At 36.9% G+C, this 19,617-nt stretch overlaps 1 protein-coding gene across 3 annotated transcripts in view; it reads left to right on the top strand.

The window, feature by feature from the left end:
• BMP5 (bone morphogenetic protein 5) overlaps window positions 1-10,239 on the top strand; it is a 58,177-nt gene extending 47,938 nt beyond the window's left edge. For 2 of the 3 annotated variants that reach the window (XM_063389395.1, XM_063389394.1), the window contains exons 6-8: window positions 934-1,010; window positions 2,881-2,991; window positions 6,643-10,239. In XM_063389395.1, coding sequence (XP_063245465.1) covers window positions 934-1,010; window positions 2,881-2,991; window positions 6,643-6,792 — 338 coding nt within the window. In that variant the 3' untranslated portion in view covers window positions 6,793-10,239. The remainder of the gene's footprint in view (window positions 1-933; window positions 1,011-2,880; window positions 2,992-6,642) is intronic. The other variant, XM_063389393.1, reaches the window with a different exon arrangement.
• The last annotated feature ends 9,378 nt before the right edge of the window (window positions 10,240-19,617 follow it).

The following is a 19,617-nucleotide window of genomic DNA, read 5'->3' as shown; positions in this document are numbered from 1 at the left end:
TTGTTGTTGTTGTGAATTTTTTTGTGAACTCCTTTTTTTTTTTTTTTTTTTCCCCAGAATGGTTATTTTGGTTCAAAAAGTCAACTTAAGCAGTCTTGAATTGGAAACAGAGGAGACAGTCTGTACTCCCTGCTCTGTCACATGCCCCACTTATGGCATTGCATGAATAGGTCTATAAACCAATTTTGGGGCTAATGTGATGAAGGCATGACCCTGTTCCCTTCCCTTCCTGTTACATAGGAGCAGTGAGGAACAAGTACTAGAATTTCTCCAGGAGTAAGGTTGTCATGGAGAAACATGTATGGAAGGTTCTCAGTGTCCTTCTATCCTGACACATCTTTGGCAGTGAGCTTTCAGTCCTTTAAAAAGCACCTGTTAGTCTACTTGTTTACACTAGTATTAGCAACTAAAGATCATCAAGTTGTGAATATTTCCAGAATATATGGTAAAAATTTAGAAGTATAATATGTGCCACTAAGAGACTTTTGGAAATTCCCTTGTTTTGGGACATTTTTTATTGTTGTTAATTCATCTTTTGAACTGGGTTACTTTCTTTACCTGGCAATTAAAACCGTGCCAACCTACTGACGATTTCCCCATATTTTGGATTAGGCTCTCACTTGTCCTCTTTGATTACCCATGTGGATATTATTAGAGATTTACCCAGCTGGCCAGCAAACAGACACCTTGTAAGGCTGTTTCCCCTAATGCTGTATGCATTATTTTGCCAGTGGGCAGAAATTGTATCAGTCTGATTGCGCTGATTCTGTATTTTCAGGTTTACATTGCCTTTATAACTAACCCTAGGAATATAAATGACAGTATGGTTTTCCTTTCCTTCGTACAGCTTGGTAAGGATCTCAAAAATAGCTAAATCTCATCAGTTCTAGCAGTGCTTCCAAATAATTTATTAATGTTATTTACTTCCTGTAGATTATAACACAAGCGAGCAAAAGCAAGCATGTAAGAAACATGAGCTTTATGTGAGTTTCCGAGACTTAGGATGGCAGGTAAGATTATAAATGCTCTTTCCTTACAGTTCAAACTGGGACAATCTCTTTCAAAGTCCCCCATTATTTACACTCTGTTTTCTTTATGGAAATTGGTATTACAACGATGAGAGAGAAATTCTTTAAATGCATTTTGTAAAAAAGCCTTATCAGTATTGCTATCACTATAACTTCACATTTTTTAGCTCTTCTCTCAAAGATATTGCATACATTAGTGGCTTTATGATTTGGATTCATTCACATAAAGATACATTTAAACTACTGCTCAAGAAATGAGTGAATCTGCAAAAGTGTAAATGTAAATGAAACCAAAATCCTCACACCAAGTAATGAAAGGTTTTAAATTTTCACTAGTTCAGATTTAAATCTCCCTTGTTCCGTCCTGTCTGCTGCAGGTCATAGAGATTTCACTGGGGTAGGGTTCTCAGGGAAATAAATCTTGGATCATTGCTCAGTGATCTTTATGACACCATAGCTAATTTTATATAATTTTTGAGGAAAACTTATCCTGCCATACAGTAACAAAAAAAAATGTACTTACAGTAAAAGGTTGTGAAGTCAGAGGCAGGGCATTATGGGAAAAGAAAATAGAGTTCAGTCTAGGTTTTTTTTCCAGAAAGCAAGGAACTCTCTATAAAGAAAGAACAAGAAGGCCTTCAGCAAACCTATAACTATTGCATATGTAGGTAAGAGCTCAGGGATGGTTGTCTGTGCATTTCACATTTCTCTGAATTATTTTAAAACGACTCTCCAGGAGCAGAACAAGTCTATGAGGAGAAAAAGTATGCTATCTCTTTAGTGACAGCTCATCCCTTATGTATCTGGCTCAGATTCTCATATGGTCTCATTATTCTCTCTGATATTTTGTACTATATTTATCTCTACAGCAGCCTGAAGTAGTAGGCAGAGGCTGTTTTCCCAAGTCTGCAAATTGTAATTACTCTGTCCAGGGCCACAGAGCAGGCTTGTGGTATTGAACTCAGGCCACTGAACAAGTGAGCCATTGTCTCCTGATTACAGGTTGGGTTGTTTTGGGTTTTTTTTCAGATATCAACAGGTTTTTTGTTGGTTTTTTTAAACAGTATATTCTGGTATGCTCCAGGATGTGCTAGGCTCTCAGATCAGTGGCCACACTAGTCAAAGAAAAAAGAAAATTTATTTTTAACACAAAGACTACTGTAAGAATTGACAGTTTCAGCTGGAAAGCTGTACAATACAATACTACACTGTACAATATTTGATCAGTGAAACACGGAGTGAAATATGACACAGAAAAAAAAGATATAAATCCCAAGAAGTAGCTACTTGATCCTCTCTGCCCTTCCTGCAGCACCTCCATTACCTGGCAGAGGAGGAATGCAGCAAACTAAACACACAGCTTTCATTAACATTTTAAAATATTTTCCCTCTTGTGGTCTTTTGGCCATGGTGTGTTGCTTGGAATACTGAAAATGTATTATTAATTGACATGCCAACAGGTAGTCACTAGCAATGCTCAGTCTCACACAATAATACAGTTGATAGTATTGAGTATGCTGAAGGAAGAGAATGCATTTTAATTGATTTTGTTGCACCAAGAACTGCTCAAGATTTTTAGTGTGTAAGGAAAATTGTTCTGCAAATATATTTTAATCTTTAATCTTCTTTATAGCCTCATTAGTTGGTACTCAGTGCAGATTTTAGGTTTAATTAATTTTCATTTCAATTTTGCATGAACAAAGCAAGTACTTTTTCTAAAAAATAATACCCATTCATTTAACATGCCACCTTCTGAAGTTCATTTTGTCATTGAACAAGCCTTGGTTTGATATAGTTATAAATTTCCTGAGTGAGAAAATATGACGAGTGGATTTCTTTGTTCTTGTTTTAGGACTGGATTATTGCACCGGAGGGTTATGCTGCGTTTTACTGTGATGGAGAGTGCTCTTTCCCCCTCAATGCCCACATGAACGCAACAAACCATGCCATTGTTCAGACTCTGGTATGCCTCTGACTGTGTTAGAGTTGCCTGTGCTGCTGTTGTTTGTGTCTTTTCTCAGAGTCTGACTCCTCTGTTTGCCACTACTGAATTTTGATTATTTCTGGGTAAATCATAACTCATTTCAAAACCTGCTTTAGTGGTTTTGTTGGAGAGAGGATGAACTGCTCACAGTGGCCTGTGTGGTAGGTTTCATCTCCATTTCGAATGCAAGAGCACATGAGAAAACTGTGTTATATTACTGGAGAATTGTGTAGACAGGAACCAAAGGGGCCCCCTATTCTGACTTCCAAGAGTTTTTGCAGCTTATTGAAGCTCAATGTTAACATCTACATGTTATACCTTCCAGAAATGATGACACTTGGCCACACTGTGGACCTCTGTTGTCAACTGTTGGCAGAGATTCTTACACTGTAATTTAATGTGAAGCTTTGCAACCAGATGCATTTGCATGTAAGAAATTGTGTTCAGTCATGCCTGGCTTACAAATGCAATTTAAAAATAAGTGTGTTTGGATCTGTTGCTCTGCCTGGTACATGTAAAAGGGGATTTGCAGCCAGCTTTCTGCCTCTGCTAATTCTTATGTTAGTCCTGTGCCTCAGCTGGAGCAGCCAAAAAGATGATCTTAGTTGAGGCAGCTGGCTAGGGCTCCTCTACCCCAGCAGCATTCAGCTTCAGAAATTATGACCTTTAGACTATGACTAAATGTAATTCTGTGGGGCCAATGTCTGGTCAGTCAGGTCAAAACCTGATTTTTCACCTGTGCCAGCTGAAGAACTGGCTCTGAATAGCACTGGTGTTAGCAGGATGAATAAGGAGAGCAGTGAGAGATAATACGCAAGGAGGGAGTCACAGCATGAAATGAGGACAGGAAAGGGTTATCAACCCCAATTAGTTTCTGGAAAGTTCAAGGCACTCAACTGAGATTAGGGAAACATAGATTTAAGGTTCCATTGGATTTAAACTGATAATGGTAAGGTATCCTGACCACCAGATTATGTTGATGAGTCTGTCCAAGGATAATGATATTTTTCTTTTATTTCACATTAAAACCTGGGCCTGAAAAGACTTTCCTCCTTGAGAAATGAGTGGAGTCACTACCTGGGATATTGGCCCAAATGCTTCCCTCAAATTTAAACCCCACACCAAAAAACAATAACCCCTACCCAAAACCAAGCAAGCAAACAAACAAAAATAAAATTTGATTTCTTTCTGATGGAAAACAAGTTCTGTTTGTGAAAATTGCCAAGTATTTCTACATGAGAGGGACATTTTCAAAAACTCAGCATGTGCTGAGACCCTTTCCCTTCTATTCAATTTTTCATTTACTCACCTTCTCCAAGTCTAGTCACCAATACAACATTATTCCTCTATAATATAATTCTAATCAGCAAGATTTACAAAAAGAAGGGAAAATGTCAGAGGCTGAAAATAAGTAGAAATGTGTGAAGGAGTTCAGGTGAAAAGGAACAGAGAATGACAGCTGGCAAAGAATATAGCAACGTTCTTAGAAGACAATGAATAACAACATATCTGCAGTCCTGAGCTGAAAAGAAGTAGGTCAGCAAAGCAATAATTTAGTATTATGCAAACATTGTCCAGAAAAGTTGCCAATATCACTGAGATCCCCAGGTTAGAGTTCCCTCCTGCAATTATGGAGTGTTAAATAAGAGCTGGCTCCATGCTTTCTCTTGTGTGTCTTTCCTGTCCAAAAAAGGTTATTTTCCCATTGTTAAGAAATGTGTGTAGTTTGTCCTATTTTTTAAATTGGATACTTAATTTTCCCTCTTTTTATGGCCATTTTGGAATTGTGTGTCTCCCTTTGCATGTGCTGTACATTCATTCAGCACAGCCAAAAAATCATGAGGCCAATTACATTTTAGCTGTACATAAATTTGATGAGATAACAGTAGTTGAATGTTTTCTGGTTTAACTTATACAAAATTCAGATTTACATAAGGTGTGCATATGGGGATGGCTTGGGAAGCAATTATTCACATGCTCCACCCTAATCCAAATGCAGTCACCTCCTGGCCATATTGATTACACCATTCTGAAAAAGCCTTTTCTTTGGGTTGGGAAGTGATTGTTCCTTGGTACCCCTCCAAACTTTACTGAGTCTTTTTTATTTTCTTTTGTAACAAGAATATGGGCCAGTAGCTCACTCTCTCTCTCTTGTTTTTCTGCAACTGAACTCAGGCAACCAGACAATACAGATGCATATAAATAAATGATAGGGTGCATTTAATGAGCTCCGTAAACTTTATTCTCTCCTACATCACCCTCAGAACAGGCACAGGGGTAGCATTGATTTCATGCAAGGCAGTGGATCACCAGGTTGGCTTGCACTGAATTTGTGGTAAACATTTGAAAAGGCTGTGAACATCCCTTCCACAGGGGTAGTGTGGAGCCACAGATCTTCCATCGGGGGTGGCAGGGGCTGGTGGGACCAGGATTTATGGCTGGACAAACATCTGTCCGAGTCAGGCACAATAATTTTTTTCTCATGTGCTTTGCTATTCATTCGTTAAATACTTTTTAAATGTGTGTCTAAACTGTTACAAAACAGCTACTTCAGGATTTATTATTGCTCATTTCAAAAGACCTTCTCATGGTAACTGTTATGTAAAAATCGTTTCCTGATAGACTGTTCTCTTTTGTCTGGCAAAGGCTCTGGGTTTATATCACTGCAACACAGATGGCTCTAACAGATTTGCAAAGACTTAACATACAAACAGAACCTATTACTGCTGAAGTCTTCATCCATGCCTTAATAATCTATTGCCCTCTCTATAACATAATATTAATAATCTATAATCTTAATAATCTATAAGCCCTCTCTCTGGCTTCCCCAGTTTCCAAGTCTTCAGCATGTGTAGAATATTACATCAAACCTTCTTTCAAGTACAAAGAACTTGTATTTCCCCCATTTTATTTCCACTAGGTCTTGTTTGTTTCCTTTCTCTTTAACCTTTCATTGATATATATGTCAGCCTGGTGAACATAAAGACTTCTCTACATTAGCCCCTGCCCCAAATATTCTGTCCAGCTGGCACCCACCTTATGAACTGATTTTGATTTCAGTGGAAGTAGAATTGGATCCACTGATACCTAAGTAATACATTAAAATGCACTCATGCTGTCTGAGACCCCATATCTTACTATTTCATAGTCTGAAAACAGTTTTGTTATGAGGCTTTGCCTGCACAACCTTTGTTGTCTGCAGTAGATTTTACCTCCACACTGAGCCCCCGACACAGGAAAGCATTTTGGTTCATGCTGGGGTCCTGGTGAGACCTGAGGCTTGAGCTTTTGCTTTATGATATGCCCTGCCTGTGGCAAAGATGGTACGGACAAGACGTTTAAATGTTTTCCTGAGCAGCTGCCTAACTCCAATTCTCTAAATTTCATCTGAAAGCAAACATTCTGTCTTGGCCACTTCTCATTTATCTCCCCATCTGCTTTTATTGTATAACTCTGCCCATGCAATTGAAATCAGAAAAATGTGCTGGAGGTAAGCTGTGCTTTAAAGTCGTTAACTGAGGAAAATCTGTGACCACAGCCCTTGCTGAGTTGCAAAGACATGTTTTGCACTGACATTGTCCTTGCACCTCTCTGTTTGATATTTGAGCTATGTATTTATCTGTCTTTCAGGTTCACTTGATGTTCCCCGATCATGTACCAAAACCATGCTGTGCACCAACAAAACTGAACGCAATCTCCGTACTCTACTTTGATGACAGTTCCAATGTTATTTTAAAAAAATACAGGAATATGGTGGTGCGTTCATGTGGCTGCCACTAAAATAATAAAAAAAAAATAATCTAAAGCAGAGGGTTTTATTCAAAATTGTAATAAAGTCAAGATATGAGCATTGCTGATGAAAAGGCAGGCCTAAATTTATTCCATTTCATGTCGTCTCTCATTTAATTGTACAGTATAATGTATATAGTAGCTTTTATTTATTTAAAAGTATATAGTTTCTTTTGTATGAGCAAAATTTCAGAACCGTTTATTTAATGGGTCACCTCACTATGCAGTAGAAGTTCACAAATTAATTTTTTCAATTGACCATGTTGAAATCTGCTTTATCCCATTTCTCTTCAATATGGTAAAGTAAGGCTCTTTTGTAGAGAATTTTTTAAACTAGGAACTCCAGAACTTCTGTAACTGCTTTGTATTGTTAGAAGAACTAAAATGCATTTGTTCATATTATGCCAATGAAAACTGTGGCAAGGTATTTATTTAGAAAAAGGCACAGGAGGACAAAAACTAAACAAAACTGCTCAGCTAAACATATTTTTTATTTTAGAAGTTCTGCTCCATTAGAAAAAGTGAAATGTTGAACAGTGCTTAAGTAAATTAATAACAGATACAAAATAGAAGTGAAAAAATTGCACATAATTGTTATAACTATTTTTTTAACAAGATGAGTGTAAGTGGAGGAGTATGTTAATTTTTTGGCTTGTGAGCTGCAGAGTTTGCAAAAGGCTCCAGGCTTCAGAAATTCCATGTAGACAGACTCTTGCCTCTATCTATGACTTTCCAAGTTAACCCTAAAAATTGAACTACAACATTCTTACCTCAAATGAAATCATGTATGACACCGCTCTGGCAGGTATTTTTATAATATGGTAAAACAAGACAAAGTCAAACAAAAAAACCCACACAAGCCTTCCCATTACATACACAAGTTATTACATACAAAGTATACAGAATACAGGATATGGAAGGGCTTTGCTTGATTTAGCTCCCACTTCTGGATGTATTTATGAGTATGCAAGGGAAGGCAAAGGGGATGCAGCAGTTGTCACTTGTTTAATCAAAAAATCTCATCCCTGGTGGTTGCTGTTTTCAGGAAAAGATATAAACACCTTTCCTAAGAAGATATTGGGTAGCTTGCAGCCTACTTGAGTCCCATCTGTTTTTCTATCAGGTGGGAATTGGTTTAAATAATGAGATTCAGTATTGGATACTTTACTTAGCATTATCTATTGTAACTTTAATAGTTCTTAAATCCATTTGAATAACTTTAATTCCACTAAATTTCGGCCTCAAGTTAAATCCTTTGGCTGTGAATTACACAAGCAATTACAAATTAACCTTCCCATCACCACTACACAGAGGTCTATTTTGAGTTAATTACACTTGATGTCTTTGGGCACACTTTTGTTTTAGTGTTATGAAAATAGGAACATAAAAATGTTTTTCTTTCTAGTACATGGCTAATTATAACATATGCTTTTATTGTGAACTGCCTTCATTAAAAATGCTTCCTTTAAACCATTCTCAAAGAGTTGCTAAAAATGGATAGAATTTATAAGTTTCTTCTTAGACAGTCTATTCATGTAAACTCTGACTTCTCTGGTTATTTGAAACATCCCAGAAAACTCAGATGATTACAGACTGATAAAATCAGCATGTGTGTGACTATATGTATGCATGTGAATAGGCAGCTGTCATTTTTGCAGAAACTAATTTATTTTATCTTGCTATTGGAGTAATACATAAATCCATGCTATGCATACACTCAATTAAAAAAAAAAAGAAATTAGCAGTTCTGATTTCAGCCTTGGGAACTCTTTTCCCTTAATAGAATAGTTCCATTTTACACTCCCGTCTGTATTTTATATTGATATTACCTACATATCCACATTTAGTTGCAGTTCATGCACAGGAATGTACAGGAAAAAAGGTCTGCATCTGAATTAGCATTTTAGAAAAGTTAAACTCTTCTGTTGTCTTCAAAAAAATGACTGGGTTTTTGTATAAATTAGGTAGGTGGATATGCTTTTTTGAACTCAATTTATTCTAAATGGAATTTGATGGATACTAAATTTTGGGTACATTAAGTAATATATTTTTAAATAATGGTGTACCATTTTGAGACTAAAAAGCTGAAGATTATTGTTATATTATTCTTTAAAATATGCTGTTGGAATATATTTCTATATTTTGAGACATAATAAACCAGTAATAATGTTTTCCTCTGCTGTGGCTTTGCTTCTTAGACACATGACAAAATGACACTGACTTAATGTATCCTTTTAAAAGGAGAAGAAGGAGATCATCAATGGTTACGAACAGATTTTGTTATAGTTCATTTTTAGTATAGACATTTTGAGAAATTACTTCTATTTTGTTGCTTCTTAAACAGCAGATTGTGAACCACCTACACTACAAATAAAAATCGTACCTTCAAATCATTACTTCCAAGTGCTAGTTCCCTACTCAAAATACACTGGAAAAGAGAAATGTTTTTTAAAATTCCTAATAAATCCATAACTGATCATTCCCCTGTTTGCAATAAAAGATAGTGGCAGCAAGCTTTCTGCATGCTCTGGAGAAGTAAGTGTAGGCATGTTTTCATGTGAACTTGTTCAGATAAGCTATTCTTCAGTAATACCAACTAATGAAAGCCTTCCTGTTCTTTTCCTTCATGCTATCAAATACTTATTATTTTATATATGCATAATATATGCACACTTATGTTTAATGCAATGTGTACATAATTATATGAAAATTTACCCTTCTCTGAAGCTGTATCCATTTCTCTAGTTATTATAAGACTATTCCATTATCATTTAGGACACAGGAACTTTGCTCTTTTTCAAGTTGTTTAAGGTTTTGACATCCTTAACAGCTGAACCTCAAGGGCTGAAAACCCCAAACCCCCAGAATTAATGTTACAAAGCTAGAGACACGTTGGAGAGTCGTTGATGTGGATGTCCTCAAACACAGTGATGATCATACTTCGTTCCACGGTGCGTCTGTCTGAAAGGCCGCTCGGACCGACATGTCCTTAACAACGCCACGACTCTTCCTCCTGCAGGATGCTGCTTAGGTAAATGTGCATTTGTGTGGGTGATTAGGTGGTGAAAACGAAGCCACACGAGGAGCTTGGATATCGTTTGGAATAAGAAACCAGGCTTTGCTTGCTGCACGTGAGAGAGCAGCGGTTTGCTTTGCATACTGGGATGTATAAAACTATAAAGCTGTACTTAGTCGTCTTTGCATTATGTTATGAGTCAATTGTCAGACCAGTTGGGGCCCCATTTTGGTAAATGGTAGATCCATGAGTGGTGTGAGTTACACCTGTGCTGTAGACACCTTAACTGAGACTCTCTTAAGGACAACATAAAAAAGTTGCTTTTTTGGTTTGCAATTCACTATTTCTCTCCAAAGACTACAGAGTAGGTTTAGTACAGTGACTTTGCTTAGACCTTGTTTAAGCAACTGTAGCCAGTGACAATCCCTGACACCTTAAAAATAACATATTGTTGAAAAAGTTTTACTCAGATGTTTATTTTGTATGTGAAGCTTTGAGAAATCTTCTGTTATGATGATGAGATGTCACACTTTTGCTTTGGAATATAATTTTCTCTACCATTTACTGGGGAAAGGTTTGATTGCTCACTGTGTACTTCTGTTTTGTTTTGGTTGGTTGTTGTTTTTTGGGTTTTTTTGTCAATTCCTCTTTTGGAAAAGTTGCACGATAAATTGAGTTTGACTCAAAGATTTTTTAAAAAATGGCTTACGTTTGTACTCATAAGACTCTGAATTGTTTCACAATAGCCAAAGCATTCTAATTACCAGGACTTAAAATCATGTTATTTGTTGTCTCTACAGCATTTTTTGCTCACACATTCAGCTGTGTAGAGGGAGAATCTGACATGTGCTGCCTGAATGACAAACTAGCCACATGTGAATTATACAGCATTATCTTTTACTATCTCATCTGAAGTCACAGAACTTGCAAAATGTGATTTACAATGTGTTACTGAATTGTTACTCACAGGGCTTGAGCAAGAGCTTGATTAAAAACAAAAGAAAACTAAACTAAAAATGCAACAAAAAACAGTGAGAGGAGGTTTTCTTGCCATCTAAATTCAAATAAATCAGCATCAAATGTGGTATATGAGGGGTTGTGAATCTCATGTGAATTAAATGGGCCTTTTGTATTCTATTTTCCACATTTACAACACATGACACAAACACTTCTTCCAACTGCTATATTTCCAGCTAAATGCTTTCTGTTCTCTTCCTGTACGTTTTTGCTTCCAATAGGCACCAGTGATTATTCTTATTAATATGAATGAATATTTTCATTGCTTTAGCAGATGTTAATGCTTTACAATAAAAGTATGTGTTAGTAGTATTGCTAAACTTTACATGTACATGGAAGTGGAGCGGCTTGACAAAGAGAAGAGCAGATGAGAGGCAGTATAGGGAGGACAATTAGGCCTCCAGTTCTCTAAGCCCTGTTGGACACTCTTGGTGAGTGATGTGTACACTTGGCACTTCTGTCCATGAAGCTCATAACTTTAAGGAAAGATAGGCAGTCTTAGGGGTTACCTGGACATATACTTTGCACTTGCAAAATGTTTTTCTATTTTCATGGTTATTTGTGTGCGGGATGTAGACCAAACCTTTCCTATGTGGGAGTGGTTTACTTAAAAGCTACTTCTAGGGGACCAACCAAGATTATCTTGCAGCAGATCTTGGAGCACCTTTTCAGCAGGGTCGTAAATCTGTACCGGTAGAGTTGAAGGCAGTGTTACATCCCTCCTTTTTCTTACATTTGCCTCCTCCTCAGTGGGAAGTTCAGCAATGTGTTAAGACTGGGACTGTGTTCCTATCTGTATAGCAGGGGTTCTCAGGCCAGATGTTGGCTGGAGATGTGAGAGCAACTTATTTCCTAGGGAACAACTCTCAGGGAATAATATTGAAGCAGAGATATGGGAGCAGATCTCTGCAAAACTTGTCCTGGTCTATTCTGGGTTTCCAGCTGACTTATGAGCAGAAACCCTTGTGAAAATGAGAAAGGTCTTTGACTAAATTATCAGGAGAAAACTTTGCAGGGGATCTTTCTGGCATCTCTGCCCCCATAAATTCTTTGACAGAGAAGTTCAGGCTTGAACTGGGAGCTACTTGACTGCAGAGAGACCAAAAGTTGGACAAGACATGGTGGAGAAACACAGTGCATATATCAAACACCCTAAACTGATCTAATTGGAAAAATAAAGCTTTTCATGCCTGGTTATTTTCTTGGTTGCTGAGTGGTTCTGCCACAAGAATGTGTGTTCCCTTTTATTGGGGCAAATTTTCACATCCACCACTGGGATTCTTTTCCAAAATTAGTGTTCCTCCCTTAACCTCTGCAATGGCTCTTTTCAGCCCTCTTTCCATGTTATCTGTTTTATCATTCAAGACTAACAGCTCCCCTCAGGAATGTTCTTTCCTAGACTGTGCTGCAGGGACAGAACAAAGACAAGACCTGCCAAGTCAGTTACTTGTTTAACTGGGATGTGGAACTTTGAGAAATCTTTTTGCTTATTTTTTCTTTCATTTCTGCATGCCTTTGGATTTTTCTTGGTTTGCTATCTTGGTAAGAATTCTTGTGGATAAGAATACATAGGCAAGTACATGGGGTTCCATGAAACCTGTCTGTGAAAAGGATTTGTGCATTTAGCAAGAAACAAAACTCCCTAATTGGTTTCATCTTTGAAAATTGAATTAATATAACTGATTGTATTCCCCCTAAAAGAAAACAGTTTTTAGCAAACTACTAAGCCTGAAATATTTCATATTTTGAAATCTACTAATGTAGTGAAAATTTAAGAGTTTCTAATTAGCGAGACCTTCATTGTGTACCTCAGGACGTATATCCAAAGCCCAATATTCAAGATCAATATTCTCAGATGTATCCGTATACACCCAAAATCTATCAAAATGAATAGTGCCCTTGAAATACTTGTAAACATATTCCTGATTCTTTCTGTTTACCCATGTTGGACAATGAGGTAATAAGAATGGTATTCATGCCAGAATAAAATTAACACCTTAATTCTCTTAATATGGGTGAAGATTACAGGAAATTAATTTAATGCTTCAGAATTGAGCTGAATGTGGAAGTTCCCAAACTTTCATTTGAAGTTTTAAAAACAATCATGAAAGCAGTTTTTAGAAAGTTTTTGAAATACCCTTGCAGATCTGCAGAACTCACCCCAGCTGTAGAAGTGGCCATAGGGCAGAGGAGCCAGGACTGTGCTGACAGCTGGCAGAAGCCCCATCAGCCTGGCAGGGGCTGTGGCTGCAGGGCACTGACGTGCTCAGCGAGGAGCCAGCAGCCCACATTTGTGGAGAGGAGCCTGGAGGCTGCAGGGTTGCCTTCTCTAACACAATGCAGATGCAGGGGCTGTCCGGCAAGGAAACACAAGTGTCTCATAGAATGGTGCACAGCAGAGCTCACTGAAAATGCTTGCATTAAATCATAAAAGTGCTTAAAGATATGGCTCTATTTCAAAAAAACAGAAACGTATTCATTGTGAAATTCCCACCCTGGCTAAAATTTCTCCTGATATTTCTGAGTAAAGCTTCACTGACATTTTCACAGAGGTTTGCTCATTTTTGGCAGGAAAGAATTTGACCCCTCTCTTCAATCACGTTACACCCCATTTCCACTGACTGTCTCTTTTCCCATTCTCTTGGTTTTTCCCATGATGTAAATACAGGCTGCAGTAGAAGCAGCAGTGTTCCTCTGGATTTACTCTAGAACAGCTAAATAACTAATAATAGCTAAGAACAGCTAATTGCAAAATATTTCCTACAATGTTTTCCTCTCATTTCCCTGAATCTTTTCCTGTAGCTGACTTTTGTTATTGAAAAAAGCTGTAAGAAATGAGCCAAATAATTATTGTTAAGGCAGAAATCATGTGAAATGTACATATTTAAATTGTTTTAATTAGGTAACTAAACATGACATACAGCTGTTATATCCTGCTGCTTACAGTCCTTAGTTACATGGCACTGCCCTGATTCTAAGCACTAAGGCCTATCAGCCTTCCAGAAGAGCAGTCTGCTTGAACTTTCAAGCAATGCCATGCTATCAAGCTGTTTCATCTCACAGACTTTTGCAATTTTTTTAACAGATTGTTCCACTAGAAGTTTACTCAATACAGTAATGTTCTTCAGAAGGGCACTGCTGTGCAGCCACGAATGGTAAACTCTTCAATTAATGTATTTGGATCATGATGAGAACACTTGTCCCCAGTTTGGTTTTCTCCATGTACATGTACATTCATTATATTCTAGATATTAAGAACAGCACTATGGCTTTTCTAGCAAGGAAGAGGTCTCTGTCAGACAGTAAGACTCATCTGTAGTATTTTATAATTAGTGTTTCTGCCTTTATAATTAAGTTTTTGTGATTGTCCAAAGACTACAGAATCCATATCACTATATCAAATATAACAATTAACTTTCCTGTGGACTGCTCTAATCTCATGCATTTCTAATCACTCATTTGTTGTTTAGGTAATTACTATGCTCATTTACTTGCAACCAGATGTTTTAGTAATTATGTTTGTTTCCTCATTTTCCCACCAACATCAGCTTTTTCTCCTTCACAGTCACAATGCAATCTTTCCACATTGCAGAAAATTTAGTATTCTGGTTGTGAGGAGTTGTCCATTTTTTTCCCTTGTAAAGAGAAAAGGAAGTGATTTCAAAGCTATTTCTATATGACACAAAACACTGGTTCTATGTAGATATTTGAGCTAATAATGCTCCAGAGGCCATGAAATTGTATTTCTGCCTATTTCCAAGTTTTTTGAATACCAGCAGCAACTCAGTCAAAACCCATATATTGACATGGAAATGCACTGTGTGGGGTAGAAATACATAAAAATGTTGTTGGTCATTTGAGGGTCACTGAAATGAGTTAAGATCCAAATGAGTGTGCAAAAGTTTGTGAATGGCAACTTAAAGTGTGTTTTCCTGTGCATTTCCCCCTTGATGCAAGCAAGCCAAGGGGTAGAATTAGAGGGTGTCCCAGTGAGCACATTTCTGTGAGGTGTATTCAGTGAGATGCAGACCGCCAGCTTGCATTGAAATCAGCTTTTAATTCACACTTAGGATTTACTTTCTCTTGTGTTTTCCCATAGAGACTCAGCTGCCTTTAAAGTTCTGTTATAACAGCACCATCTTCTGACTAACGTCCTGTCAGGAGTACTTTGGAGTATTTTTATCTTTGGTTCATTGCAACTCTGAGGGTCCTACTTCTGTGAAAGGTGGCTGCCACCCTGCTTCATGCAGTGCTCCAGAGATGCAGTGAAGTGGTTAACCATACAGTGCAATCATCTGTGCAGAGCTGGGGATTCCTTGACTTTGGCAGCCCAATGTTGAACTGTACGCACATTTCCAATGAAAATGTTGAGAGAATTAAATTAAAACAGAAAGTGCCTTGCTGACATTTTTGGTGCTGACTCAGTTTTGCCTAAGAACCACTGACAGCACTTGCATTCTCAGTCTCTTCCAAGCTCAAGACTGTGTGCTAGATATTTTGAAGAGTCTACTACAGTATAAATACAGCCCAGCTAGTAAAGTTTTAACCTTACTCAACCTTTGCTTAGGCACAAAGATGTAGATCTTCAAACTACTAGACATTGTTGGATGGATTTTGCAAGAGGAAATGGTATGATTTTCATATCAGAAACACTTTGGCTCTTGGCTGTGCTCTAATACATTGTGGGTTTTTTCTTCCCATTTCTATCTGGACAGTAAAGACAGGAGTGACTTTCTGCTGACTATCAAAGCAATTTAGTCAATTAACTTTGGAAAGGTTAGAGATTAATATTTGAAGTCACTTGTCCAGTTCATTTCATATAAATTATTAATCTTCAAATACAGTTTAAAGGGCATAAAACCACAGACAGAAATCTCCTTGATGCAAGAAAATGAGATGGGCTTAAAAGTCCTGGATTTCTTCCCTGCTTCTATCATTGATTCACAATGAAACTTTGGAAAACAAGTATTCCATATCTACATGACTTTTTCATGAATTTATAAAGGACAAGTGAAACTAATTAGGCTTTGTGAGACCTTTTGACATTGAAATCCATTAAGCAGAGGAAAAATAATGCTATTTTTGGCCTTAGATGCTGCTGTTGGTTTGCTTTTGAATTCTTATCTGCTATACACTTCTTTTAATGATAAACCAAAATTTTCACAGTATGTTTGCCTCTTTCAGTTCTCATTTTTAATATAATAATAACAACATTTACCAGTATCAAAGGAGAATTAAGAGGATAAATACCTTAATATTAATGAGAGGGTCAGATAACAGATAGTTCTGTTTGTGCATATTTGTTATTTGCATATACAAATGCAAGTGTGGAAACACATGCCATCTGATATATTTCTTAATTAAAAGAATATTCCTTAATTAGAAAATTGTATCTTTTTTCTAATTTTCACTTCAATTCAAGGTACTATTTTTTTAATACTAAAGAACTCCTTTAGTCATAAAAAAGGAAAATTATTTGCTCAAGCTATTTTTTTGTTTATTCCCTTCAAGTGACTATCTCCAGTCTATGAAATGTTACTGTTCATGTTCTCAGAATTTTCTAGGTATTGTGAAAAAGTCTGAAAAGCATAATGTGCAGAGATGATGACTCATTGAATCTAAGAGGAATTTTCCCTAATTAGTGACTTAGTGGGATGATTCATTGCACTGTAGCAGCCTTTGCAGAATTTTGCATGTTAATGCAAGGTGCAGGGCAGAGAGAACTGAAATAAATGCCTAAATGGATATTGTGGTTGTGTTGATCTTTATTCCCCTCGTGACATAAAAGTGAATAAACCAAAGAAAAATATGTTGTTGGTTGTAGTGATATTCTTTACTGTATAGCTCCATTGGGATATTAAGTGTCACTACAAACAGAGCAGTCTGGTGCTTATGCACACTCAGGGCCATCTACAATTGTTCACTGCAGAAGCCTTTCTCCAAAGTCATGGTGAACTGGCTGGATCTCAGTGCTACCATTTCTCCACTTATTTTCAGAACATAAAAAAAGGTAGATGTAACTACAGACCTCATCTAAAAGGTTAAGAGAAAGAGAACTATCTTAAAATAGCTTGTAGCAAGATGACAGACTCTGTAGTCAATTAAAATATTAGTGAGATGATACCCCCAGATGGATTTAGTTCTAACATTGGTTTCTAGCTATAAGTATTTGTTTCATCTTCTGCACATCAAAAAGTAGGGTCAGAGCACCCCAGGGGACCAAAAGCCCTTAGTCAAGAGTATAGATGCCCCAAGAATCATAATTCTCCTAATTTTCTTCCTAACTTTCCCAGCTCTAACCCCGTTTACACTGGTAAATTGTAATGCATACTGAATTCACATTCAATGCATTAGTGACTCTACCATGCAGATCCCTTTGATATCTAAGAACTTTTCCTCTTCACACACTATCAGTGAAAAATGGCTTTAGATGTCTATTTGTTAACATATGTTCTCAGTATTTGTGTATCTGTGTGTCTTCCCATGTGATATTTGTTTGTATGTATAAATAAAGAAAATGTTTGTTGTTGGGATACAGATTGGTCTTTGGAAAGGATGTCAGCCGTTTTCACTCTATCCATTTCAAAAAAGCAAAGAATCACTGGGCAAAACAAATTGGGCTTAATATATTGGTGGAAAGATCAAAGCACAGTGTGATGGTATCAAACTCTACATTTTGTTTCCATCTTTCTGAATTCCCTGGAAGTAGCTAAAGATCACATGGAAAAAGCCATGTCTCTCTGGGAGATGGATCTGTGCTTGGCTGATTTATGGCTTCTCTAGGCAGTGTATGTAGCAAAGTGTTCAAGAGTAGAACAACATTCTGTCCCTGAAGGAGTGCACATGTAGCACATCCTTTAGGGCTCCCCTGTCCTCTTTGTTCAAGTTTTGCTGTTATTTCAGGATTGTTGAGCACCAGTGTTTGTCCACCTGTATCAGCTCAAATTGACATTGTCAAAAGGCATCAATGTCTTTGCATGAAAATAGAATTGTTTGGGCTTGTATTTTGGTGCTTTGCTCATTAATTTCTGAGATGTCATGCATAAGACTAGAAGCTTTAGTCCTTGAGCTAGATCTGCAATTGGTTCATTTTGAGGCACTGTTATTATGTTTGGCTGGTATCTCCTAGACTTTTGACGCTGTCATCCCATTGCAGCAGAGAAAAATTAAGCTTTCCCACATCATACAGTGCTGTATGTGCTGTATGCACAGAAAGGAAACCTGGATTCAGAATTTATCCAAAAGCAAGCAATTATCTCAATAATAAATTTTGCAGCTTTACAAATAATGGAAAGATGCGAAAAACCCAGATTTTAATCCCATGGGTTGTACTGGCAACAGAAAAGTCTAAAAATTTGATTATTTCTAATCTTACTCTTGTTTCATGAAAAGCTACACATGCTGTAAGTTGACAATTTTAATGGGTGATTCTTAATATAGGTTTTATAATTATAATACAGATAATAGAAAATCTGATTAGAATGTCAGTATAAACCCTTTTTCATCTTGGTTCCCATGAAATTTTCTGGTTTAATTCTGTTGAAATAAAGTTTGAGAATTTACCTTCCTCTTGTGGTTTTTTTTAATCTAATATTTAGATTTTGTTTCTCATTTCTCAGAGATCAGACATTCACAGGAAGATAATAATAATAATAATAATAAAATACAATGCATGGAAATGCATAAAGATGTGATCCTCTATTGTCCTTTTTGCTAGCAGATTTTTTTAAAACTGCTATAATTGCATTTCAGATTTCTTCACAAAGGTCTGAAGAATAAGTAGAAGTATGCAAATGGCAGCCTGTTGGTTTTGCTGCATGCTCCTTAGGGGATCACTCAGAAAGTGAGAGAAATCTAATCAAGGTTTGGATAAAAGTGCCTTAAGGAGAATAAGACATTATGGATTGTGGTTTTTATGTCTTTCTTAAGAACTGGGAAACACGATTGCCTCAGGCTAAGTTATTAAAGTAAGCACTGTAAGTTATATAATTAAAAAAAAATATTCATAGGCATGTATTTTTCAGCCGCTTATTCTAGCACTATAACAGTTACCATAATAATAGTTACCAGAAAACAGAATTTATGACACTCAATTGCAATCTGTCTTTCAAGAAGGCTCTAGCCTTCTAGATAACAGGGTGCTTAGTAATATTTGGCACTTGGAATCAGGAGGCTCTTGTACATCATAGAAATTATTACAGCCTTTACAATTAGCCTTGAATGGTTTGGAAATAGAATGGCTAAAATTCTCAGAGATACCCAGGGTAATTAAGAATTTTCATAACTTTTTCAAAAATACCTTTGATATCATGAGTTAGAAATCTCAGATTGATATAGGAAACCAAACGTTATTTAAATGCTGCAAAAACAATCATCCAAACATAAATTCAGATAAACATTAATATAGGCATCACTGAATCCTTAAGTTTCCTGAAGTCTAATTTCTTCTGGTAAAGTTCCATAAAATGCTTAAATATCTCCCCTTGAGAGGTACTTTAGTACTAGCTACACTTGCTTAGTAGCCTGATGTCTAAATGTTTACAGCAGGCATTCCCTACCTGTTTCCTTGCTGGCTCAATGGCCTGGTGTGCAATCATAACCTGCCTTACCTTTTCCAAGACCCCACCCTTTGCCAGGGTCCTGACATCTTCCTTTCTGAGTTTGTTTGGCCTTCTCTGTGCTGCATCATTTCAGCATGCAAATCCAACAGAAAATGTTGGATGTGAGAAAAGGTGTTTTTTCCCTCAGCATGCTGACCAGGATCAACACACCACCAGCCAAAT

This window comes from Prinia subflava, chromosome 2, assembly GCF_021018805.1.
Source record: "Prinia subflava isolate CZ2003 ecotype Zambia chromosome 2, Cam_Psub_1.2, whole genome shotgun sequence".
Classification (NCBI taxonomy): domain Eukaryota; kingdom Metazoa; phylum Chordata; class Aves; order Passeriformes; family Cisticolidae; genus Prinia; species Prinia subflava.
This window is presented reverse-complemented; position numbering and strand designations above follow the sequence as displayed.